At 48.2% G+C, this 26790-nt stretch overlaps 1 protein-coding gene across 2 annotated transcripts; it reads left to right on the top strand.

Annotated features, from left to right (window-relative positions):
* The first annotated feature begins 3 nt into the window (after positions 1–3).
* CAV2 (caveolin 2) lies at positions 4–22352 on the top strand. 2 transcript variants are annotated; one of them, XM_076070661.1, is made up of 4 exons: positions 4–137; positions 9591–9795; positions 14279–14466; positions 17184–22352. In XM_076070661.1, exons 1-4 carry the CDS (start codon positions 118–120, stop codon positions 17332–17334), a joined length of 564 nt encoding a protein of 187 aa, XP_075926776.1. In that variant the 5' UTR covers positions 4–117; the 3' UTR covers positions 17335–22352. The 2 variants fall into 2 exon arrangements, with proteins under 2 accessions (XP_075926776.1, XP_032819263.1); XM_032963372.2 differs by having other exon boundaries at positions 6–137; positions 9594–9795.
* Positions 22353–26790: the final 4438 nt, after the last annotated feature.

Genomic DNA, 26790 nt, shown 5'->3' on the forward strand with positions numbered 1-26790 from the left:
CTGGGGAGAATAAAAGGCGAGCTCCGACTCGTAGTCGGTGCTGCTGCCATCGGGAATGGAACTCGTCGTGCTGCTGTCGTCGTGGTCTTCGCCTCTTCAAGCTGTGGGTGTGGCAGCATGTTGGCTGTCCCGACTCGGTATGGAGTTATCCCCTATGGCTGTGAGATCCGGAATAAACAAGAGGGATAACGCCTCCTACTAGTGTCTCTGAATTAGTACACTACACATGTAACAGGTTCACGGGGATATTGCAGCCACTAGGGGCAGCTACTTTCACTACAATGTATACACAAAACGAATCGTGAATTAAATAAAAACCTGAATCTTGATATTTCATAGACTACTCCTGCCAACGACTCCCCTCTCGTCTCACTCTCCTCCCCCTCCACACACTCTCCTACCTCTCCCTCTCATCTCTCTCTACTCCCCTCCACGCACTCTCCTACCTCTCCCCTCTCGTCTCACTCTCCTCCCCCTCCACACACTCTCCTACCTCTCCCTCTCATCTCACTCTACTCCCCTACACACACTCTCCTACCTCTCCCCTCTCGTCTCACTCTCCTCCCCCTCCACACACTCTCCTACCTCTCCCTCTCATCTCTCTCTACTCCCCTACACACACTCTCCTACCTCTCCCCTCTCGTCTCACTCTCCTCCCCCTCCACACACTCTCCTACCTCTCCCTCTCACCTCTCTCTACTCCCCTCCACGCACTCTCCTACCTCTCCCTCTCGTCTCACTCTCCTCCCCCTCCACACACTCTCCTACCTCTCCCTCTCATCTCTCTCTACTCCCCCTCCACACACTCTCCTACCTCTCTCGTCTCACTCTCCTCCCCCTCCACACACTCTCCACTCTCGCAACCAAGGCTTTCTGTCGAAGCCTCCAGTCAATCTGGGCCAGGTGGGAAGTCCCTCATTGTCCCTCAGCTGCCCCCACTGTCCCCTAAATTCACGTGATATTGCAATTGCACTGGGCAGAATCGGAATCTGAATATTTCAGAATCAGAATCTGTATTTATCCTGCAGAAATCCGATGAGCTGTGAGTCTATTTTTCACAGATGCATCACGGGAGAGGAGGGAGGGTATCGTTCTAATCGTCTCGCCTCTCGTGGCACGTTCTGTTTGCGAGCGCCTATGAAGGCTGGCACGGAACATTTGGGGGTTGGTGTCCAGTGCAACGCCCGCCCACCTTTGTCTCCACGGTGGCGATGTTTACACACGGCACCAGGCACTCGTTTGAGGCTGAGTCGACCTAGGAGAGGCCCAGCACCGGTTTACATTAATCGTCGCTGATGGTGGTCGTGAGCGGGAATCGGGTTCGAAGTGCAGCGGGCCACTCGCCACTGCACTACCGCTCACCCCACACACATAGGGGTCGTGTAGCACCAGCCCGTGAAGGTGCACTTTTTAAAATGTTTGGCACCATTTAGAGAACATTCCTTTAAACTATGAATCAGGCTTAAAAGCATATCCCAGCCTCGTAAGTCCGATATGAATGTATTAAATCTGAGCGCATGCCACATTCCTAACCGCTCGGGAGTGGACAAATTCTGATTTTCCAATTTCTGAAAGCAGAGGGAGACATCGCCATCTACTGGAGAGAGCATTTCAAGGGAAACTCTTTTTTTGTTTACTATTTGACCAGGGAATGCACCGATTGGCATGCGATGTTTACAGTTTAGTTGTATACCGTATGTCGCGCTGTCATCGTTCGTGCAACATTGCATCTCTCACAATCACATTGCATCTCTCACAATCACATTGCATCTCTCACAATCACATTCTATCTCTCACAATCTCATTGCATCTCTTACAATCACATTGCATCTCTCACAATCGCATTCTATCTCTCACAATATCATTGCATCTCTTACAATCACATTGCATCTCTCACAATCACATTGCATCTCTCACAATCACATTCTATCTCTCACAATCTCATTGTATCTCTTACAATCACATTGCATCCCTCACAATCACATTGCATATCTCACAATCGCATTGCATCTCTTACAATCACATTGTATCTCTCATAATCACATTGTATCTCTCACAATTACATTGCATCTCTCACAATCGCATTGCATCTCTCACAATCTCATTGAATCTCTTACAATCACCTTTTATCTCTTACAATCACATTTCATCTCTCACAATCACATTGTATCTCTCACTATCGCATTTAATCTCTCACAATCACATTGCATCTCTCACAATCGCATTGTATCTCTTACAATCACCTTTTATCTCTTACAATCAAATTTCATCTCTCACAATCACATTGCATCTCTCACAATCGCATTGCATCTCTCACAATCTCATTGTATCTCTCACAATTACATTGCATCTCTTACAATCACATTGTATCTCTTACAATCACATTGTATCTCTCACAATCACATTGTATCTCTCATAATCACATTGTATCGCTTACAATTACATTGTATCTCTTAGAATCGCATTGCATCTCTTACAATCACATTGTATCTCTTACAATCTCTCACAATCGCATTGCATCCCTTACAATCTCATTGTATCTCTGACAATCACATTGCATCTCTCACAATCTCATTGCATCTCTCACAATCGCATTGCATCTCTTACAATCACCTTTTGTCTCTTACAATCACATTTCATCTCTCACAATCACATTGCATCTCTCACAATCGCATTGCATCTCTCACAATCACATTGCATTTCTCACAATCACATTGTATCTCTCACAATCACATTGTATCTCTCATAATCACATTGTATCGCTTACAATTACATTGTATCTCTTAGAATCGCATTGCATCTCTTACAATCACATTGTATCTCTTACAATCTCTCACAATCGCATTGCATCCCTTACAATCTCATTGTATCTCTGACAATCACATTGCATCTCTCACAATCTCATTGCATCTCTCACAATCGCATTGCATCTCTTACAATCACCTTTTGTCTCTTACAATCACATTTCATCTCTCACAATCACATTGCATCTCTCACAATCGCATTGCATCTCTCACAATCACATTGCATTTCTCACAATCGCATTGCATCTCTTACAATCACATTGTATCTCTCATAATCACATTGCATCTCTCACAATCACATTGTATCTCTCACAATCACATTGAATCTCTCACAATCGCATTGCATCTCTCACAATCTCATTGCATCTATTACAATCACCTTTTATCTCTTACAATCAAATTTCATCTCTCACAATTACATTGCATCTCTCACAATCGCATTGCATCTCTCACAATCTCATTGAATCTCTTACAATCACCTTTTATCTCTTACAATCACATTTCATCTCTCACAATCACATTGCATCTCTCACTATCGCATTTCATCTCTCACAATCACATTGCATCTCTCACAATCGCATTGTATCTCTTACAATCACCTTTTATCTCTTACAATCAAATTTCATCTCTCACAATTACATTGCATCTCTCACAATCGCATTGCATCTCTCACAATCTCATTGTATCTCTCACAATCACATTGCATCTCTCACAATCACATTGCATCTCTTACAATCACATTGTATCTCTTACAATCACATTGTATCTCTCACAATCACATTGTATCTCTCACAATCACATTGTATCTCTTACAATTACATTGTATCTCTTAGAATCGCATTGCATCTCTTACAATCACATTGTATCTCTTACAATCTCTCACAATCGCATTGCATCCCTTACAATCTCATTGTATCTCTTACAATCACATTGCATCTCTCACAATCTCATTGCATCTCTCACAATCGCATTGCATCTCTTACAATCACCTTTTGTCTCTTACAATCACATTTCATCTCTCACAATCACATTGCATCTCTCACAATCGCATTTCATCTCTCACAATCACATTGCATCTCTCACAATCACATTGCATCTCTCACAATCGCATTGCATCTCTTACAATCACATTGTATCTCTCATAATCACATTGCATCTCTCACAATCACATTGTATCTCTCACAATCACATTGCATCTCTCACAATCTCATTGCATCTATTACAATCACCTTTTATCTCTTACAATCAAATTTCATCTCTCACAATTACATTGCATCTCTCACAATCACATTGTATCTCTTACAATCACATTGCATCTCTCACAATCTCATTGCATCTCTCACAATCGCATTGCATCTCTTACAATCACCTTTTGTCTCTTACAATCACATTTCATCTCTCACAATCACATTGCATCTCTCACAATCGCATTGCATCTCTCACAATCACATTGCATCTCTCACAATCGCATTGCATCTCTTACAATCACATAGTATCTCTCATAATCACATTGCATCTCTCACAATCACATTGTATCTCTCACAATCACATTGCATCTCTCACAATCGCATTGCATCTCTCACAATCTCATTGCATCTCTCACAATCGCATTGCATCTCTTACAATCACCTTTTATCTCTTACAATCACATTGTATCTCTCACAATCACATTGTATCTCTCACAATCACATTGTATCTTTTACAATCACATTGCATCTCTCACAATCACATTGCATCTCTTACAATCACATTGTATCTCTCACAATCACATTGTATCTCTCACAATCACATTGTATATCTCATAATCACATTGCATCTCTCACAATCACATTGCATCTCTCACAATCACATTGCATCTCTCACAATCTCATTGCATCTCTTACAACCACATTGTATCTCTCACAATCACATTGTATCTCTTACAATCATATTGTATATCTTACAATCACATTGTATCTCTCACAATCACATTGCATCTCTTACAATCACATTGCATCTCTTACAATCACATTGCATCTCTTACAATCACATTTCATCTCTCACAATCACATTGTATCTCTCATAATCACATTGCGTTTCTCACAATCACATTGCATCTCTCACAATCGCATTGCATCTCTCACAATCTCATTGCATCTCTTAGAATCGCATTTCATCTCTCACTATCACATTGCACCTCTCACAATCACTGAGGAATCACAGACGAGCTGGAATGCAGCAGCAGTCAGGCGTTGAGCCGGTGCTACCAACAATTTTCCACGCTCTGCGGTCCTATACATATCAAGATGCATTCCGCCAATTAATGAGGTTTTTTTTGTTATTTCAATACATGTGGGAGCAAACCACAGTACCCGGATGAAACCCATGCGTGCGAAGGGACAACCAACACCGTATCCTCCCTTCTCAAATAAAAAAATGTTCAAGTTTTGTAACCCATACAGACGCGGCAGGATGATATTCGTCTGCACTTTGCTGTGCCGCCTTCCCCCAGCGAACCATGCACGGGGTTCAGGCTCATCCTCAACGTCCACGGGAACGCAGCGAGTTTCGCAACATTGTGCGCGGCCCCTGGATTACTGACCACGTGCATTGTAGGTCACAGTTGCCATGGCAATTGTGAATTTGAATAATGTTTAACTCAACATCTTGGAGATGGCTGTGGAAAACACATCGGATTACGCGCTTCCTCGATTTCTTTCCGTAAAACTCCCATGCATGTGGGCGCCACGGGGCTTTCTTAAAAGAGAAATGTACCGTGCCAAAATCGTAGCGTAAGTGATGATGATGATGATTGGCAGGGCAATTAGCAAATACACAGGGACATCAATAGCAGGCCGATGCACGCAGCAGATCTCCTTCGTATAATGGAAATTCATAGACGAGTCACAAGGAGTGCGATTGTGGCCATGCAACCCAAACTTGGAACCATACAGCCAACTCATAGAGACACATATTAGACACGTAGAGACTCGTAGAGATGCATAGAGGCGCACAGAGATCCACAGAGATTCGTTCAAGAAAAACCACAGGAGTGCGATTGTGGCCATGCAACCCAAACTGTCGACCCACATAGTAAGCTCATAGAGACACATCATATTAGACACGTAGAGATTCATAGAGACGCATAGAGACCCGCAGATACTCGTTAAAGACATACCACAGTAAATGGCGATTGCGGCTACGCAATCCAAACTATGGACCCATATAGAAAACCCATAGGAACACACATATACATATACTCATACCGATACACAGAGACCCGTAGAAGACAGGCCACAGTGCAAATTGTGACCATGCAACCACAACTATGGATCCATATAGTTAAGTCACTGGAGCCTGCACTCCTTCAACGGAGGAGGGATTGCAAAACCACGCAAATTCTCATTTCCCGAAGGCCCTCTCATCGTGGGCAGCAACAAACGTCGACAGTGGCATTTAGCTCCTGAACCAGATTGCTGCCATACGCCAGCATAGGACAGCAGACACACGATGTGCAACAAATTATTAACCGGGTCTACGGATTTAAACTCGGAGTCTGTGCTGGTTGCGGTTGGTTCTGACATTACTCCACTGGCTTACGCGGCCATCCGTACTTCTTGTGCCTGGATATTTTTTATTTTCTCTCAGACGGAAGGTGGCACTGTGACCTAGCACTGCACTGTAGTCGCTTTATACAGGGTGGTCCAGATAGCACGTGACCCCCCCCCCCCCCCCCCAATGATTTGACCCCTAACATTGTTTTCCTTTACATATTAACTTCTGTTTTAAATAAACCCTTTCCTTGATTTAAAAAAAATAAGTTTTCGGTATTCTTAGTTTTTTCGGTAAAGTCACGTTGAAGAGAAACAACAAAATAACAAAATATATATAAAACAATAAAAAATTCTCACGACGTTTCGACCATAACTCAAACGGTCATCATCAGGTGTGTTGGTTTGCATAAATTTATTTTTAAACGGCGCATTTATTTAAATAGTTATGGTCGAAACGTCGTGAGAATTTTTTATTGTTTTATATATATTTTGTTATTTTGTTGTTTCTCTTCAACGTGACTTTACCGAAAAAACTAAGAATATGAATTACTGCAGTCACGAAAGCTTTAGATAAAAATTTAAGTTTTCGGTAATTAAATGCGGGTCACAAGACATCCGGACCATCCTGTGCAAAAATGTCAAACTCAGGGTAGTCCATAACAACAGAGACCGAACCCTGAGTTCAAACTCTGCTCCTCCAAAGCAAGTTACGCCACTCAAAAATACCCTGTGGATAAAGAAACGTTTGCGAGTATCTGTGCGTATGTGTACGAGTGTATGTATGATTCGTAGCGGTTAGCGCGCTGCGCTACGAAGTCGGCGACCCGAATTCGATTCCCGGCCACGGCCAACACCAGTGAAGATTATCTGAACCGGTCCTGGGTCTCCACTAGCTTGACTCAGCCTTAAACGAGGGACCTGGTGCGGCGTGTAAACATCACCACTGGGGAGACAAAGGCGACCGGGTGTGGTGCTGGCCACTCACCCGTGCCGACCCTTCACAGGTGCTGCTCGTGGACAGCACTTGCCCCATCGTGTTTTGAAGGCTATACGGGAGATATGTGTCTGTGAGTGTGTGTATCATTTGCAAATTTAACTCCGATACCATCTGTAGTAAACAAGAAAATATGTTATAGAATAACTGCTCCAACAGCCCATATCGGCTACAACGGGTAGAGGGGGTGGGGGGGTGAATATTTGTTCGCAAGCAGTGAATTGCTTAGCGCGCCACGTGGGAGGTGTTTAACGATCATCGAGCGCGTGTAGCGTGGCACGAGTTCAACTTGCATTCCAACAGGGAGCGAGTTTGTAAACGCGGACTTCTCTTCCACCTCTTCGCTCCCTGTGGAGGATAAGGCCGCAACAAGCCCACGCCATGCCGGACGGCCTTTAGCAGCTGTCTCGGCTTCACCCCGAGATAGGGCCCAAGGATCTTTAGTTGGCCTTGAAACGCGGACTGGAGTTTGGGAAACCCTGCAGGGTTTAGGTGAAGCCACCTCGTGCCCTACACAATACAGCTACAGCGCCCTGTAGTGGCAAAATACTGAGTTTATTGGAACCCAAAGCAATCATTCGCGTCATTGTGGAGCGCGTAGATTGTTAATTCAACACGCAGACAACATCTCCGCCCCATGTCCGCCTCTCCACGTGTAACATAAAAGTATTTCTCACAGCACGTGAAGTGTGATATGAAGGAGGGCTCTTTCCCGAAACGTCGCCTATTATTTATGTTCACAACTGTTATTGTTTTTAGTTTGTTTTCATCTTAAGCCCTGAGTGTTCTTGACGAATGTGTCAAGTTTATTGTCATCCTCCAGTGGCGTCTCTATTAGACTTGCCCCCCACCCCCATGACATAGCTATTGAAGTGTGTAGGCGGTGCAACTGCACCCGGACTCAGTGAACTCGGAGGGGCCAGGCTCAGTGCTCCGAAGCGTGTGGTGGGGGTGGCGGGGGGGGGGGGTAGGAGACATCGATTGTGACAGGAGGGTTCCACCATATCATTCATTTCACGAGAGGTCATCATGCCAACACCAACAAAACGCCCAGTCCGCTGCTGGGTGAAGGCAGCATCTCCTCTGCATTGTGTGGCTAAGCCTTACCCCCGCCCCCCGTCACCTCCCCCCCCCCCCCCCCCCGCTTTGTGGAATGCGTTTGTCAGCAGCGGGACACGAGAAGGACTGTGTGGGTGGGTGGCTCCATACAGCAAGTCGGGCCACTCAGCATCGTGTGTGATGTGCGAGACAACTGCATACATGGGCAGGGACACCCATTTGACAAGTCATCATCATCATGGATTGTCAGCAGTAGTGACAGCCGTGGTTAGACCACTGCTGGATGAAGGGTCTCACCGTGTCCCCTGCATCTGTCAATGCACCCACGCGTCTCTGCACACGAACCCATTGGTTGATTGGTGGAAGTGGGGGAGGAGGATGGTGTAAATAACATTACGCTGATCACGGCTTGGGTTTGCCCCGGTGTCATTTGCCACGATACGATGTCAGTTTTCACAATGTGACGATTATTGCGATATCAAGGTTGGCGGTGGGCACGCGCCCGCGTAAAGCTGCGTGGCCGGGAGTCACAGCCATCACTTTGGGAGTGCGACAGGGATGTCCTGCGGCACCTGCATTCATTTAATATCCGCTTTGACCACGTCGTTCGAAAAACTTTCCGCATTTGTCTCCCCAGTGGCGATGTTTTTACACACCGCACTGGGTGCTCATTGAGGCTCCCCAGATACCCACACACGCGCACACTTTAATACCCAGGCCCACGCGCGCATGCACGCGGGAGGGATGTAAATTTAGCCTCCCTCGGTGGGAATTCATCTCGGCTCCGAGAGAAGCCGGCATGCGGCTGATGCTGGCTCCCAAAAATACCAGCAGCATCGCAGAAGGCAGGGTGCCCGTTTGGGGGGGGGGCACTAGGGGTGGGCGATGGGGGGGGGCATGGGGGGGAGTGGTAAGTAGGAGGGAAGAAGGGAGAGGGAAAGGAGATGGGAGGGGGGGAGACCGAGGCGGTCAGGAGCTGTGATCCTATAGCCCAGATACACACACAGACACAGCCCGTGTCATTCTCTCTTGGCGAATAACACGGGGAGCAACCGCAGCAGTCACGGGCCATCATCTCTCGATAATCTCTCACACAGTCGCTCGTGTGCGCAGACACGGCGTTGGCAAGCGCACGTTCGCGTCCTATCCTGCGTTGTCTGTGGCTTTGTTGTTGTTGTTGTTTTTTTGCAAACACCCGAGAAGCGCTCGCTTGCACGCCTTGCGAGTGAGCGTTGGGCGCGAGAGTCACATGCCGTTTGCGCTCGCCGCGATGATGGACGAGGCGGGACCCAAGGAGACTGAGATTGGGGTTGAGTCGAGCGAAGACCTCCAGTACAGCGGCGACGGGTGTCTCGAGGAACCCGTCAAGACGAGGGACCCCAAGAACGTCAACGAACACCTGAAGGTGCGCTAACCGCTACACTACCGCTCCCCTACGCCATATACGCACACACACACACGAAGATAAAGATCTCCCGTAATCGTCTTTAACAGACTGTTGGGGCAAGTGCTGTTAGCGAGCACATGTGAAGGCCCGCACGGTACACTCGGAGGTGGCCAGCACCGTGCATGACGAGCGGCGATGTTTACACGCCGGACCAGGTACTCATCAGAGGCTGTCGACCTCAGGGGTGCCATGAAGACGCATGCGTGCGCACATATAAAATAATGCAAATGTACACATACCAATGCATACATACATACATAGAGATACATATATACACAAGTGGCCTGTGAAAAGTGTCACGTGTACACGTGTACGTATAGTCTTTTCAACAACAAAAATGTTAGGGCAAATGCTGTTAGTAGGCCGGCACGGCACACACGAGGGGTGTGGGTGGCCAACAGTGTTGACGTGTTTTTTTTTTAAAACTGCACCAGGTACTCCAAAGGGAGGCCCAGGACTGATTAAGATAATCGCCACTGGTGATGCCAGTGAGCGGTAAAGCGAACTTGGGTCGTCAGGTTGGCAGCACGGTGCGCTGTCCGCTAAACTACCGCTCCACACACACACATGAATTCACACGCATATCGATACATAGAGACATAACACACGCACATACTTGAATTCGTCACGCAGAGCTTTGGGTGTCGTCACCTCCAATGCGTGGGGTTTTTCTCTGGGTTCTCCAGTTGTTTTTTTAACGTGCCAAAAACAAATTTTGATTTAAAGCTTTCGTGACTGCAGGGATTCATATTCTTGGTTCTTTCGGTAAAGTCACCACGTAGAAGGGAAACAATAAAATAATACATTTTCTTGCTGTGGTTTTCACACCCGATAATGATTGCTTGTGTTGCAGTCGAAACGTCGTAAGAATTTTGTTGTTTTATATTTTTATTATTTTATTGTTTCCCTTCTACGTAACTTTACGGAAAGAACCAAGAATATGCCAAAAACACTCATGAATGAAATTGGTCAGCCAGCGGTAAAGACTCGTGCCCCACAGCAAGAAGGGCCCAGGTTCGATTCCAAGCGACACGGGCGACTACGTGTGGAGTTGATAATGTTTTCCCCCTGTTCTGCATGGGTTTCCTTTGGCTTTGCCAGCTTCCTCCCATCGCTAAAAAAAATAACCCCAACACATACATCCACAATGCTGAAAACTTACCTGCAAACTACTCAATTGGGATTAAACAGAGCAACATCGCCCCCCTACTGCGAATACTTGGTAGGACCCTCCTAAACAAAGAGTCCGGAGACCCAGTGAGGCTTTCCGGGGTATAATACAGCGAGGGTATTGATATTAATATCATTATTATTATATGGCGGTGACCTGTAATTGACAAGAGAAATAAGAGCAGGCCGGAAAATGATTATGTTTAACGACACTCAAGAATGTGCATTGTATCTAAAAAAAAACTGTCAGTCAGCATTACTTATTCCGCAACACCACTAGTGCAGAAGAACTGCATTGTGGTCGTTTTATCTGAGCCAACCAATCAATAGGTCGAGAAAAATGTCGACAACCTAGAGAGGGTACTTTGATTGAAACCACTCTACAGACATCAGATGTTTTCACGTGTTTGCAGTGACCACTAAAAAAAAACATTTCACGAAAAAAATTGGCAGGCCGTAGAGACCGACGATGGAGAGCCAGCCAAAGGAGAGAGCACACTCGAGGGAAGGGAACGACCACCCAGGGAAATGGAGCCATGAGACCAGTTTCCACGTGCACGTGCATCTCTGTGGGCCGCACGCAAAATGTTGCAAAACTCATTTGTACATGTGTACTGCGTTGAACTTCTTTCGCACCGTATGTAGCCAACCACGCTCATCGGAGGTGCCGGGGGCGGGGGGGTAACAAACTAAACGAAAAAAGCAATTCTAAAGAAAAAATATTTTTTTCAATCTAGATTTCTAGATTTAAAAGTGCATTGCTCCAGTGGTTTCAATGAGGTGCCGTACCCTGGCTCGCCAGGGTGCGTCAGTACAGCCAATGTGGACTCCACCCGTTAAGCCATGTATGGGATAGGGTGTTGCCCCTTCGCACGCGCATGTGTTTTTTTTTCTGAGTGCTCCAGTTTCCTCCCACGAGCAAGCACTCATTAATTGACACCTTAATATATACAGGACCAACAGAGCTTGGCTAATTGTTGAGGCCGATTCGCGGCGTCGCTGCTGCGCTAGCAGTGGTGCACAAGCACAATTAACAAAAATAACAACAACACATTCGTTAATAACACTGTGGCCTCAAAGAAGATTGATTATAGTCAATCTTCGTATACTTATACGCAACGTTTCGGGAAATGGAACTTCTTCATACCACATATATAGAGATGGCGAGGAGAGAGAGAGAGAGAGTGGATGATAACAGTTGGAAACTGCATTTTTTTTCACCATGGGGCCTGATGAGAATTCAGTTTCGGAAATGGGTTTAATGGAATTGGCCAAACATTGCGTTACAGGACGCTCCTGAGTACAGACTATTGAGACTTAGCGAGGCTTTCCTGGAAAATCTCACTTCGAGATATTTAACGCAAGCGACCATCGAAGCAACTCAATCCCGATGCATCACGCGAAGTGCAGTGACGTTCACCGAACTCTGTCCTGCAAAAGTAATTCAGACAGCCGCCGTTCTCCTCGGAAGGGATTGGAGGGACGGCAGGAGATGGAGGGTTGGATATAGGAGGCCGGGAGAGGGTTGGAGCGTTGCCCACAGAACGAGTGACGGCTCAGGGACAGGCAGCGCAGGGCTAGAACCTGACACCCGGGATGAATAAATCTCGCACACAAGCGCGTGTATTTTTAGAGTTTACAGTCTCCCGCCGCTGATCGGCCAGATGCGCTTTCCTCTTTGTCTCTTATCTTTCCTATGACGCGTGATCACGGGCTGCCGCTGCCCCCAATTAAGGAGCTTCCATAGCATCAATGCATCATCCGCATCAACAACAACAGCGGCAGCAGCAGCAGCATCAGCATCGCCAGCCGTGGACTTTCTCCTCGCTGGATGAAAGCTTCCCCAAGCCGTCGTCATCGCTTGCACGGTCTGACAAACGACGCGCTCGAAGATAATTCGGCAGAGTGGAGGTCAAGGAATGATTTAATCTACTACTCTATCTCCGCTGTGGACATCCTTCTGGCAAAGGGGAGGGGGGAGGTTGTTCCTTACCTTGATTGCCACTCCCTCCACCACTGTGCCATAATCCCTTCTCGCGACGTGTTCCTGTCCAAGTAAACATTTGATATATCTTGAACATAAAAAACACATCTCTTAACATGCCTCCGTTGTCGATGCTACGCGGCCCTCCCTGTCTCCGAGTGTAATGCCAAGCGTGGTCCCCACCGATCACTGAGGTGGATGAGCCGGATTATTGAGTCAAGAGGAGCAGGAGTGGTGCAATCATCGCTGTGACGATGCTTCCTCCATGGTGCTGTTCTGGGTTGTATATTGTATGTGTGTGTATGTGTGTTGAACTTCTATCGCACCCTACGTAGCCAGCCGTGCTAATCGGAGGTGCAAGGGGAGAACAACAAACTGAACACAACAAATCAGTTCTCAAGAACCGGGGGCCTCCTGCATTTCACACACTGCCAAAATATGTTTAACTTTCCATTTGTGGATCATCATAATCATCATCAAGATCTGCATCTTCTGAGGCCATGGTTTGTGTACGGGTGATGTGGTTCAGGGGTTGTGGTCCATGAGCATTCACGAAAAATCTCGGCCGGGAGATCTCCTGCGTCCAGTCGTTTCACGAGGAGTTCGTTCGTGGCTTCTTCTCAACTCCACGCGGCTCTCCAAGCTTCACCATCAGGGTTGTTGCTTGGAAAGGCGCGGCATTGATTGGGTGCAATTAATGGTCGACGTTTCGGGCAATGGCCCTTCTTCTGCACGTGCTGTAAAAAATGGCCATTGCTGCCCATAACGTCGCCTGATGGATATACGGTGTGTGTATATATATACGAGGGTCGCCAAAGTAATGGCCCACTGTCAAGGAATACATTTTGTGGTTTCTCGATGGGATAAAGACATTTGGGGTGAAAGGGCACATATGACCAATACATCTGTCTGATTCCATGGGCTCGTTTCACTTTTTTTCCCTACCTTTTGGCCGAGAAAAGTAAAGTGTGGGACATTAACTTTCTGGGCGACCCTCGTGTGTACGTATATATATACTGTGTGTATACATATACTGTATATACATGCGGCCTCTGATATACAGCGATTCGATTTTTACGACGGGCCATCCAGGTACACATTGCGTCGTAAAAGTGGGGACCGCCTGTATTTCGTTTGCAGCTCACACGCAGCGTCGTTGGCGTGTGTACACGTGTACGTGTTCGTTGAACTTCTTTCGCACCCTACGTAGCAAACCGTGCCAATCGGAGCTGTTGAGTGGTTGTTGTTTGTTGTTGTTGTTGGCATCGCACGATCCGGCGTTGTTAGATCAGCTTCGAGGACGTCATCGCCGAGCCCAGGGACCTGCACAGCTTCGACAAGGTGTGGGTGTGGAGCGACGCCCTCTACGAGGTGGCGCGCATCTGGTCGTACCGAGTCGTCTCGCTCCTCTTCGCCGTGCCCCTCGCCGTCATCTCGGCCCTCGTGTTCGCCGTGCTCAGCTGCGTGCACATCTGGTGAGCGAGGACGCGGAGCGCCGGGTGGCTAAAGCACAGCAAGTTGGCACAATAGGGGGCACAGGTGGTGCATCAGCCAGTCATCTCAGTCAATCGACCCGTGGCACTTGGGTCTGCCCCGTGACCTCCTGCCAGCGGGCGTTCGACACTTCACGTGGCCTCAAGGTGCACATGGCCTGGCACAAGCGTCGTGGTGACGTCACCGCCACTTAGTGGCGAATGGCGGTTGTTGTTGTGTGAGTGCGTGTGTGAGTTGTATGTGTGAGTTGTATGTGTGAGTTGTATGTGTGAGTACGTGTGTTGTGTGAGTGCGTGTTAGTGTGTTGTGTGTGAGTGTGTGTTGTGTGTGAGTGTGTGTCAGTGTGTTGTGTGTTGAGGCGGCGGTGGTGCAGCGGTGAGCGCGCTGCGCTACGAACCCGGCGACGCGAATTCGATTCCCGCTCACGGCCGATACCGGTGATGATTATTTGAACCGGACCTAGGGCTTCCCCTAGGATGGACTCAGCCTCAAATGAATACCTGGTGCGGTGTGTCAATATTGCCACTAGGGAGACAAAGGCGGTCGGGCGTGGTGCAGGCCACCCACCCCCTCGTTGACGTGCCCTCCTTCATTGGTGCTCAGCAATCAGCACTTGCCCCAACAGTCTGTTAAGACTATAATGAGGATCATTTGGCTTTGTTTGCGTATGTGGAAATGCTTTAGCACCGTACGTAGCCAACCGTGATAATCGGAGGTGCGGGTGAAGGACAACAAACCAAACACTAAAGGCAGCTCTAAAGAAATGCGTTTTCCAATCTGCATTTAAACGTGTATAGCTCCTAGTGGCTTCCCAATATCGGAAGGAAGAGAGCGTTCCAGACGGCCGCGTAAGCACATTCGAAAGCGCGCGATGCGGCGACCGTCTTTGTTCGATGGCGAGCCCAGAGGGGTGTGGAACGGAGGGCGTGTAACGGATTCGAGTCCCTGTGACTCGCACCCACAACTAAGGCGAAGCTCGCGAGCGATCGCTGGACATTCCCTGTCGTGGCCAGCACTGACGGAACTTTCTGCTGCTCGGGGAGACCGGTTCGGTTCGCACCTTTCAAGTCCGCCGAAAATTATTTTTGTTTCAGAAGACGTTTTCTGTTATAACTCAGCCAACTCTTACCAGCACCCCCCCCCCCCCCCCGAACCCGCGATATCATATATACTTGCAGTCCTTGACTTACGAACACAATTAATTTCTGGGGCCCGTTCGTAAGTCGAGCGGTTCGTTAGTCGGAACACAGCAATGTACTATGCTTACATGTCAGTACGATCAGTGCTATGAAATGTTATAGCTTAACAAAAAGCATCGTTGAACTCACAAATCAGAATAAATATTGTAATTTGCATGTAACACTTTGGGAAAATACTGTATTGTAAATAAAACAAAATAAAGTAATATACATAGAACAATTTCAGTGTTATTTTCACTTACCTTGAGTCCTGATGCTGGCTTGTTGGTTGGAAGGGGCGCAGTGAGTGATCACTAATGCCTCGACACCCGGGACACACGCGTACACACACACACACAGACACACACACACGAGAACAGAGACAGACAAAAAGACAAAGATCCTCCGTATAGCCTTCACAGACTGTATGGGCAAGTGCTGTTAGCGAGCACCTATGAAGGCCGGAACGGTACACGAGGAGGTGGGTGGGCAACGCCACGCCCGACCGCCTTTGTCTCACCAGTGGCGATGTTTACACACTGCAACCAGGTACTCATTTGAGGCTGAGTCGACCTAGGAAAGGCCCATGACAAAGACAGACAAACACACACACAGACACACACACGAGGCACGGCTCTGCATTGTATCAACGCGTAGCTTGCGTTTTCCCTCGGGCAATTCACCTGAGTTGCCACGTCGCTACGCACGTGGCCTGCAATCCAGCACTGTGGAGGCAGCAGCGAGGGTTGGTGGACCACCACCACCACACTCGTGGCGTGAAACTCCCCTTCCCGTGGCCCTCGAGGAAGTGCCGCAGCCCCTGGCTTGCCAGGAAAGTTCGGTCGAGCAAACGTGGACTAATCTCCATCTGCTCCGTGCGTATGGGGTTGTGTTTCGGCCCCTATTCGCACGTGTGGGGTTTTTTTCTCCTGGTGTCCCGGTGTCCTCCGACACATATACACACTCGCTAATCGGCTGCAAACATCGTAATATATCGAGGACCGCAGAGCTTGGGGTGAATTGTTGGTGACGCCGGCTGCTTGGCTGCTGCCTATCCCGCTCGACTGTGGTTCCTCCTCGGGCACCCGACGCGTCGTTCCCCCTCTCTCCCTCTCTCACTCACGTCGAGAGAGCGAGTGATACACTGTGCAAGCTGGACTTGTTCTATTATTATTATTCACTACAACCCAGTGTTCTGCATTTGAAAGGCCCGCGGGCCACTGGAGGTCCCTGGTGGCCTTTAGTGCGGCCACTAACGTGTGCCCCCCCCCCCGACATTACACAATGAGTGAAAACACCACCCCCCCCCCATCATCATCATTGTGCTGTCAAAAAAAAACCCCAATGGTTTCAAATGCGTGGCAGCTCTCACACATTGATGACATCATATCGGCGAAAGTGCTCCCCCCACCCCCTGCTCCCCCCCCCCACCCTGAAAATAAGTGACGCACACTGCTCTAGGCCGTCTTGGCCCCACGTGGCTGTGTGACCCGTGCGTTGCCTGGCCGTGTCCCCCGCAGGTGCGTGATGCCGTGCGTGCGTACCTGTCTCATCTGCATGCCCAACGTGAGAACCCTCTGGGCGTCGGTGGTGAACACGCTGGTGATGCCGCTGTGCGACAGCGCGGGCCGATGCTGCAGCTCCGTCTACGTGCACGTGGCTCGTGAATGACACCACCACCACCACCATCACCATGACGACGACGACGGCAGCAACCACACCACAGCGAGCAACAACCAACGACAACATCTCTACGTTGTGTCCTGGCTTGTAGTGGAATAGTGTTGCTGAACAGTCAGAACCCCCCACCTCGCTCCACCCCCCCCCCCCTCTTATACAATAGAGGTTATTATTATTATTATTGTTATGATTATTATTTCCCAAGTTCTTATAGAGTCATGTCAAGAAAATGTTGGTCACATTTCTATCGAAATCCGTTGAAGCATCCCGTAAATCACGTGACTTATGCGTTGCCACCCCAACCCTGAATTCCTCCCCTCCCCATCTATATATCTCTACCTCTATATCCAAATCAGCTCAAGCATCCCTTACATCACGTGGCTTCCGCGTGGCCACCCCCACTCTGAACCCCTCCCCTCTCCCCGCCGCCCGCTGTGAAAACAGACGCCGCTCCTCCTCCATGCATCAGCAGCGTCGAGGCCCTGATGCAGCCTCTCCCTCCTCCCTCTCCTCACTCTCTGCTCCTCTTTCTCCATTCCTTTCCCATCCTCTTTCTCTAGCGTCCGATTCCTTCTTCTCTCTTCCGTTCCTTTCTCCTTTTCCCCACGCATTGCATCCCTGACTCTGCTCCCCTTCCCGCGGTGTGGCCACGGGCTACAACTGCTGCTAGTTCGTAGCAGTCACGCGATGGGCCTCTTCCCTCGCAGGCACAGGTGGCGAGAGGTAGAGCAGAACGCATCGTGAGTGACAAATCGTAGGTAAGCAGACAACATGCGTCTCTCCATGTATCTGCCTCTCTTCACAACATTTTTGTTTTTTTACACAACCCAACTTTCCCACGGCTTTCTAGGGAGAGCATCACTTCAGCAGTATTGATTCAATTCAAGCAAAACCTCATGCACCGCTTTAGACCCACAGTGTCTCAACGGCAGAATGAGGCTTTGCTCGAATCAAGTCCAATCCACCCGGCACCTCCGATTAGCACGGTTGGCTACGTACGGTGCGAAAAAAAGTTATTCAACTTACACACGGACAATTCCCTTCCACAACGACTCCAGTGATTATTTTGCAGAATGCATGACAGGCTGTTTAGTGTTTAAAGTTGGTTTAACATTGACCGTGTCGTAACCCCCCCCCGCCCTCTAAGTTTAATATCGCCTCCGCCCCCAACCCCTCGCACCCCCACCTTGAACCAAGGAGACGCTACACTGCGGTGTTCTTCATTGCAAGCCCCGCGGGCCCCTGACGGCCTCTGATGGCCTTCAGTGCGGCCCCCGTCGCACCCCCATCGCGCTGACAAACCCCAAAGGCTTCAAATGCGTGGCGGCCCTCACGCTGATGATGTCTTATCGGCCAAAGTCTCCCCCTCCCCCCCTCCACTCCACACCATCTGTGAAAATGAGTGTAGAACACCGGTGTATATAACACACGTGACGTATCATGGGAGGGAGACGGAGGATATCTCGCAGTGGCAGAAAATGTGGAGAATTTCAGTGCTGTACTGTGCATGTAAACGCATGGTCGTCTCGAGTTTGTATGCACGTTGAACTTATTTCGCATAGTACGTAGCCAACCGTGCTCATCGGAGCTACGGGGGAAAGACAGCAACACTAAGCACAAACATTCACTTCTAAATAAATGCGTTTTCAATCGAGATGTACTATTTACGCAGCGGACACATCAGGCAGGGCTTTATTGAAGACGACTTAACAGATTTCCCAGGACGGCAGCTATCTCTATACCTCCCTTGTGGGTAGTGAATTCATGAATAATGACGACAGAACAAGGGGATGGCAACCAGAAGCGTGTCATGCAGTTGTCCCTTGAAACAATAAATAAAGACACGCGACTGCTACTACTTGTACTTAAACACTAGGGGTTGGAATAACAGATGCATCGTTGTAGCGATTCAGATCAATTTTTAAGTATCATGATGTACGCACAGAGTGGCTCAAAAAGTTAGGACACATAGGGTTATTATATTCATTTTAATAAACCACGTGGGGTTATTTAATTTACGTTAACAAATGTACAAACTGACTGCCATTCACATTAATGCAAACATGACATTTTCTTTTTAAATTAATTTAGGACTTTTTAAAGAGTAAAGCTGCCTTCTTTAGCATACGTAAAAAAAAGAATAATTGAAACTCGTTCGTATCTCGTCAATTTTCTTTCCACTTTTAAAAGTGCCATCTGAAAACGATGATGAGAAATATATATTAATAATTATCATATATAAAAGGTGAAGTTAAAAAATAAACTATAAAAAAATGTTATGCCAGTTTTATGAATAAATGCAATAACCCAATGTGTCCTGACTTTTGGGCCACCCTGTACATATCCATCGAGTATTGTGTGTGTGTGTGTGTGAGAGATGAGCGTTGCTGGTTCATACAAGCTATGCGCGAAGGGCAAGCTCACGTTATCATGTGTGGGCTATTGGAGGGAATGGAAAGTGTACAAATGAGACAGAAGAAAGATGACACTTCCGGACTATGGAAGGATGCACGGGGGAACTGGCGAACTCCACCACGTGGTAGGGTCGTAGGTCAGTTGTCTACAGGTAAGAGTGCAGGCTGTGTGTGTACGGGTGAACGTAGAGAGTCGTTGTGAAAGGTACGGGTACGTTGTACGTGGATCTCAAGTTGAGTTGATGGCCTCACGCCGATAACCGAAACAACTCGTGGCGTTTAAGTAGTTTCCGTCGCTTCAATTTAACATGCCCAGGCTTTCGCGACCGATATTGTAATTGTATGACTGATCTTTGTGTCAGATCGCGGCGTAGGTAAAAATGTGTGTCATACACCCTCCTCCACCCGACACGGCCAAGTTGGATTGCTCTCCCAACACACACACACCGGTGGTGGTGGTGGTGGTGCTGCTGAAGCAGTAACTAGACTGGCACGTTTGTTCAACACGTGACAACTTTGTTAAACTTGCTGCGGTCGGGTGGAGGAGAGTGTACGACACATTTTAATTACGCGGTGTTCTGTCCCAAAAAAAAAAATCAACGGTAGATTTTTTTTTCCACTTAATTTGGCAAAACTTCCACGTCTGATAATTTAGAAAATATTGTTTTACTGCCGCGTGATTGAACACTTCTTCTTCTCTGCAGAAAGGCATGTGTGCAGAAAGCGGCAGCGCCAGAAGGGAAAAAAAGTCACGCAAAACGATCTCAGACGTAGTTCTGCGATGCCTCTTTCCACGAGGCAGTTCTATAACACACGGGGTAATGTACTGCTCTCTCTCTGACGATTCCGAACGGACATATTTTCGTCTCACACAGACAACGGCCTCTAGGACACGCGGAATAAAAAACATGGGAGGATAAAAAAAAATATTCAATCTCATTTAAAACGAAATGACGAATTACAGTTCACAAATGTCATTTCAACTGCATCATGGTGAAGCCGACGTTTTCACTGAGTGGCCACGCTGCGCCCAATGTGATTAAACGTGTTTGGCGACCGGTGTAATGGCACGATTATAATTCCCACTGTTAGCGTCGTATATATAAAAAAATAACGTCAAAATGTTGCTTGCTTTTTCTACCATTTCTCCGGGTTTCTGAAAAAAAATCACGTGAAATTATTTCCCCCCCCCCCCCCGGCGTGACAACTCAATTTGATTTGCTCTGTCGGGTGGCGGAGGGCATAGCTGAAAATTGGCCTTGTACTCATCATCATCAAGTACGACGACGCCTGTCTCAGCTTAAGTCTCGTCGCGGCTTCAACGCCCCCCACCCACCCCAGAAACAAATATTCGCACGAAACCACTGGGCCACCCATGTCCATATGACACAAGTTTACGAGTAATCGCGTCTGTATTTATAATGTAAGGCAAGACGGTGGGAGTCTGTGAGAGGTAACCTTTTTGAGGAGGCGGGGGGGGGGGGGGTGGATCTGGTGTCATATTTACAAAATGCAACGGGATCTGGCAGAAGGAAGGAAGCGATGAAAGAGGGCGTGGTGGCACCGACAACATTGACCACGATGACCCCTTGATCCTGTTCCATCAGCAGAATGAATATTCGTTTGTCCCCATTGAACATTGGATGCCACTTATTTTATATGTACCCCCCAAGTTGGGAGCTCGAGGTTAAGGGTTAGGTATCAACTGCAACAGGGCCCACGGGACGGAGGGGTCCACGTGCCGGGCCAGGTGGATATGAAGAGGGATAGGGATATTAGACAAGGTGGCCACACTTCATTTATTGCACCGGGACATATGTCACACTTACACCACTGGGAGAGGGTTATGACCCTACATTTGGTTAAAACAAAACAGGACCAAACGGATCATATGAAGAGGTCAAAAGATGAAGGCTTGAGTTGAAATGCATTGATATAGACTGGCTTAAATGTTGAGTAAAAAAAAATAGACTGTCTAAATTTCCAATATGGGTTCCTAGGAGGAGCGAATATTCGTCCCTGGTGGAACATTTACGGTAAGTCCTCACTTAACGTGCGGTGTTCACGCAGCACATCTTCGCCGTGACGTGGTTCTTCCATTGGGGAACACTTTTCGCACAACACGGAACGCGCCCGTTATAACGCAGAACGCGCACCATTATAACGCGGAACGTGCCCGTTATAACGCGGTTTACAAGCGATCAACAACGAACTACTTTCTTGAGCTGCGTGGCTGAGCGGTACAGTGATACAGTACGCGGAGTGATACAGTAACGCGGCGGCATACCCTCAGTCGTTTGTCCGGCCATCTCACTGTGCGTGCGTAATAATAGTACATCGTATCTCGCCAAAATGTATCTTTACATTATTTATGGGGGAAGTTATTTTCGCTCAACGCATTTTTTGCTCAACGTCACACTTTTCAGGAACGCATCTACCGCGTTAAACGAGGACTGACTGTGCACATGGTGGGGGTGGACATGTACTCTCTGCTGCCACCAGCATTGTTGCGTTCACACGTAGAATTGCCAAGGCCCGTCGCCTGAATGTAACCTCGTTTCTTAATTAACAGCAATAAACGTTTTGTGACGATGATTCGTGTGTGGTTCGTGATACTGTAGGCGAAAATTCCTGTAGGAATACATTCTAGGTTTGACATCTACACCTCCGTTAAAATATCGTCATCATCATTGTCCGAGTGTGGTGGCGCACGCGTGTGATGCAGCCAGCACTTTGGAGGAGGGGAGGGTTGGTGGACCACGGTGAGATTCAAGACCTTTCGATCTCCACGAGGCCGTGACTCGGTCAGGAGAAGGCCGGACAGAAATTTACTTTTTGAATTCCATACGGAGCTATTCAGTGCAACCACCCCTCGAATGCAAGCCACATAGTCATTAATAGAATTGTCCACAGATCTCATTGCCACATCTTCTCAAAAGACACCCTAAAGACAAAGATCCCCCGTACAGTATAGTCTTAACGGACTGTTGTGGCAAGAATCATCAGCGAGCACCTGCCCAGGTTAGCATGGCACACACAAAGGTGGTGTTGTGGCCAGCCCCTCGCCCGGCTGCGAGGGCTCACGTTCTATCCACACCGCACCAGGTACACAATTAAGCATGGGTCGTCAAAGGGAGGCCCGGAACTGGGGACGCTGGGGTCGCAAACAGTCGGGTGTGTCCAGCAATTACGATGTAAAGTGCCCCAAGCCACCCAGGTGTATAAAGTGGTATATTTAAAAAAAACACACACGCATCAGTAATAATAATGAATTATTATTGATTATTATTTATGTAAGTAGTACTAATAAGAATTATTCTTATTATTTAATATAACCAGTCATTAGGAGGCTAACTAGCTTAACGCCTAACTCTAACAAACCAGCTAAGCAGCTGCTTCACCCCAATGCCTAACCCCGCACCGCACCAGGATTAAACATCGTCTTTGGTGATGCTTCTGCTGCTACTGCTGCTGCGTTGGCAGTGGTGCACAGATACAGCTAGCAACAACAACAATTGAACGCACGTTAAGGCGACGTTTCGCGCAGCGGCCCTTCTCCATTGCACGCACACGCACACACAAACGTCACCAGGAGGAGGTCTTTCAACGCTTTGTCCGCTTTCAATGTTGGTGTTGCCAACGGCAGTGAGCTAATTAAAGCGAACCACCGCACACCAAACCACACGCGCACATGTTACACGCACACACACGCGCACGTGTTACACGCACACACACGCACACGCGCGCGCACCAACAAATGCACACGGACAAATATAGCCGGCTCTGGTCAGAGCCTTGTCTATGGGGGTCCGGCCACAAGAATGTGCCGAGCTTAGCGCGCATCCATCACAGCGCCACACGTGGGGGTCGAGTGATCGGTCCGCTCGTCCACCGAGCCGGGGTACAACGGTTCGACTCCCGTCAAAGGCTAGTCCAGGAGTCGGCAACTTTAATAACAACAAGATAAAAAAATCGCATTCGGTATAAAAAAAACACAAATCGATATTGCAAGAGCCGTAATACACTGTGGTGAATACGAGACGGTGGGTCCTTAATGTTTAGCGTCACGAAGCGGTCCTTAAAGAGCCGCACGCGGCTCTGGTGCTGAAGGTTGCCGGCCCCTGGACTCTAGTCGTTTACCTTAGAGATGAGTTTATGAATTTCCAAGTTTCTATATTGGATTTTCCGAAATTTTTATGGACAATTTTGCGTCTCTTTCTTTTTTGCCAGATTGTTTTGATGCTTTCTACTTCGTAGTTCTGTGCACTCGCGTGAAATGTCTTCGTTTTTAACAGGAGTGACGTCACTCGATTCAACTTGACGCCACTTTTGAAGGGAAAAGTGCGAACGTGAGGTCATGTTTGTGATATCACCAGCAATGCAACTTTAACCTTGTTGCAACTTCAACAATGCCAGTTAAACCTTGGTGCAAATTTAACAATGCAACTTCAACCCCTTATCGACCATCAACGATGCAACTTCAACCCTGATTTAACTTTAATAATGCAACTTCAACCCTGATGCAACTTCAACAAAGGCAACTTCCACCCTGCTGCAACTTCAACAAAGGCAACTTCTACCCCGATGCAACTTCAACAATTCAGCGCCAACGCTCACGAAGCTTGGCAAGTCGAATGGAGTTGACAAGGAGTCACAACTAAACACGTCGTGAGAGACCCGACGCAGAAGATCCCCTGGCTTCGATCTTCCGCCCTGAAAGCTCCTGGCACCACGACCCCAAACTAAACCGCTTCCGCACACAAAACGTGGCAGCAGCGAGATGCGGCCACCTCATGCACAGAATGATGAATTAAACAAACGAACTCTCCGGCAGTCTGCGCTGACCGTGGTCACGCGGAACACAACCATGCAACTCGTGACGTCGACTCGACGCCACGTTCACAAAGACGAAGGGAGAAGGCGGCGTCGTCACCGTCACGGCGATGCTTGCACCGCTCCGTTACCTGTGACGCAATCACCCGGCTCAAGAACCACCTCGATGTAAAAATCACAACTGCTGCACGACATCAACATCATCGGTCATTGTAAGAAGCGACGCAAGCGGTTGGGGTTTCGGAAACAAACACAAAATCAGGCTCGGCAGAAAAAAAATAATTAAACATCGAGGATTGAGTTTCACATTTTGATTTTTTTTTTAGGGGTCATTCAGAAATTTGGGGGGAACCCATTCCCCAGTCTACGATACGCAACTGAGAAAAGGGATGCTGCCGCTGATCTTGCAAAGGGATGCTGCCACTGTGGGATGGGCCCACCCTGGGCCCACCCTGGGCCCACCCGCTGATCTTGCAATCCAGAGGGCGCCGGTTCGATTCGATCTTCCGGCGCGGCAGTCAAAGCGACGGTGCACATTTAATGAAGTCCCCCCGTCACCCCGCCCTCGCATCTCTCCACCCAGCAATCTGAATGGGTAGACCACAACCAATCGGCTGTGTGGTGGGGTAAAGCGTGGGTACTCTCACCTGACGTAGCAAGACCATCGTTTTTTTATCTCCCCCTGCCGCTCTCATTGACATGCTAATTTCTCCGCCCCCCCCCCTCTCTATGTATACTGTACACCTCGTCACAGAGGCGTTGTTTCTATGTGTTTCTCTGTGTGCCTCTCTCTGCTTGTGTGTCTCTCTATGTGTCTCTCCTCTATGTGTGTCTCTCTCTGTGTGTCTCTCTGCGTGTTTGTCTCTCTCTCTGTGTCTCTCTCTGTGTTTGCGTCTCTCCGTGTCTGTGTTTGTCTCTCTCTGTATATGTCTCTCTGAGAGCTTGCATTCACACCTGATGACGGTTGCTCGTGTTGCAATCGAAACGTCGTATCCTATTATTGATTTATTTCTACGTGACTTTACCGAAAGAACCAAAGATTAATTCCTGCAGTCACGAAAGCTTCAAATCAAGTTCAAAACCATCGTCCACAGGAGGCTCTGCGGAGCCCCCTCTATTTGGTGGGGGTTGCTCCAGCAGTGGCGCGGGCGACCAATCGCAGGGCCGAACATTCGCCCGGAGAAAAAAGAGTAATTTACAAACCCTTTGTCAATTTATTTACGGACGAAGGTCTCCCCCACGCCGTGTCACTCACCGTGGTTGTTGTACGCGCATCTTCCTTGTCTCCCACTGTTGCAGTATGTATGTTGAACTTATTTCGCACCGTACGTTGCCAACCGTGCTAATCGGAGGTGCGGGGGCGAATCGGAGGTGCTAGAGGGCGAATGCCTCCAACTCCTCAGTGTTCACGAGCCTCCTCCACAGAGGCCGATCTTGACGTGGGTGGTATCAATCATCCGCAAGACCAATAATCTTTCATATCTTCCTGTACTGCGTCAGTCCATCTCTTCTCTAGCACGTGCCGCGCCCGTTCAGCTCCCTCTATCCAGCCAATAAAAAGCTGCTTGGGCATGTGGTGGCTGGGCATGCGGGCTACGTGACCCTCAGCCAACGCAGCCTCACCTGCCGGAGTAGCTTCGCTGATGGGGCTGGGTCTAAATCTGTCATCTCCTCACAGATCCTCGATCGTAGGCAGGCCAGTTTCAACGTTTAAAGTCAGTCCAGGCGTCAGTCCAGGCGTGGAAACGAGATGGCAAAACTGTGTCTGAGAAGATCCAGAGTTTCATGTGGGTCGATACGCGGTTTCCACACAGGTGTTACGCAACTGATGAAAATATATCTCCGCTCAACTAATTCTGAGTGACACCTCTGCATCACTTTCCTGCATGATTTTCCGTGTATGGGAACTACTCCACTCTCTGCACAACTGCCCGCACCAATTGCTGAGAGTTGAGGTGGTGAAGTGATTGATGACATGAAATACCCAGGCAGGTGCTTCGATTTGGAAGGGCAAAAGCCAAGTCCCCACCATCTAAGTATCATGCTGCTGAACCTGCAGCATGATAATTTGATGGTGGGGACTTGTATCCAACTCCTTTTCAGAGGGAGGAGAAATGTCCAGGTCATCAGCATATGACATAACATCGGTAAAAGCAAATGTAAGCAGAGCTGCATTCTCTCTACATGGAGATGACTAAAC

Source organism: Petromyzon marinus, chromosome 30 (genome assembly GCF_048934315.1).
Source record: "Petromyzon marinus isolate PM22_M1 ecotype Great Lakes invasive population chromosome 30, UKy_Petmar_22M1.pri1.0, whole genome shotgun sequence".
NCBI lineage: Eukaryota > Metazoa > Chordata > Hyperoartia > Petromyzontiformes > Petromyzontidae > Petromyzon > Petromyzon marinus.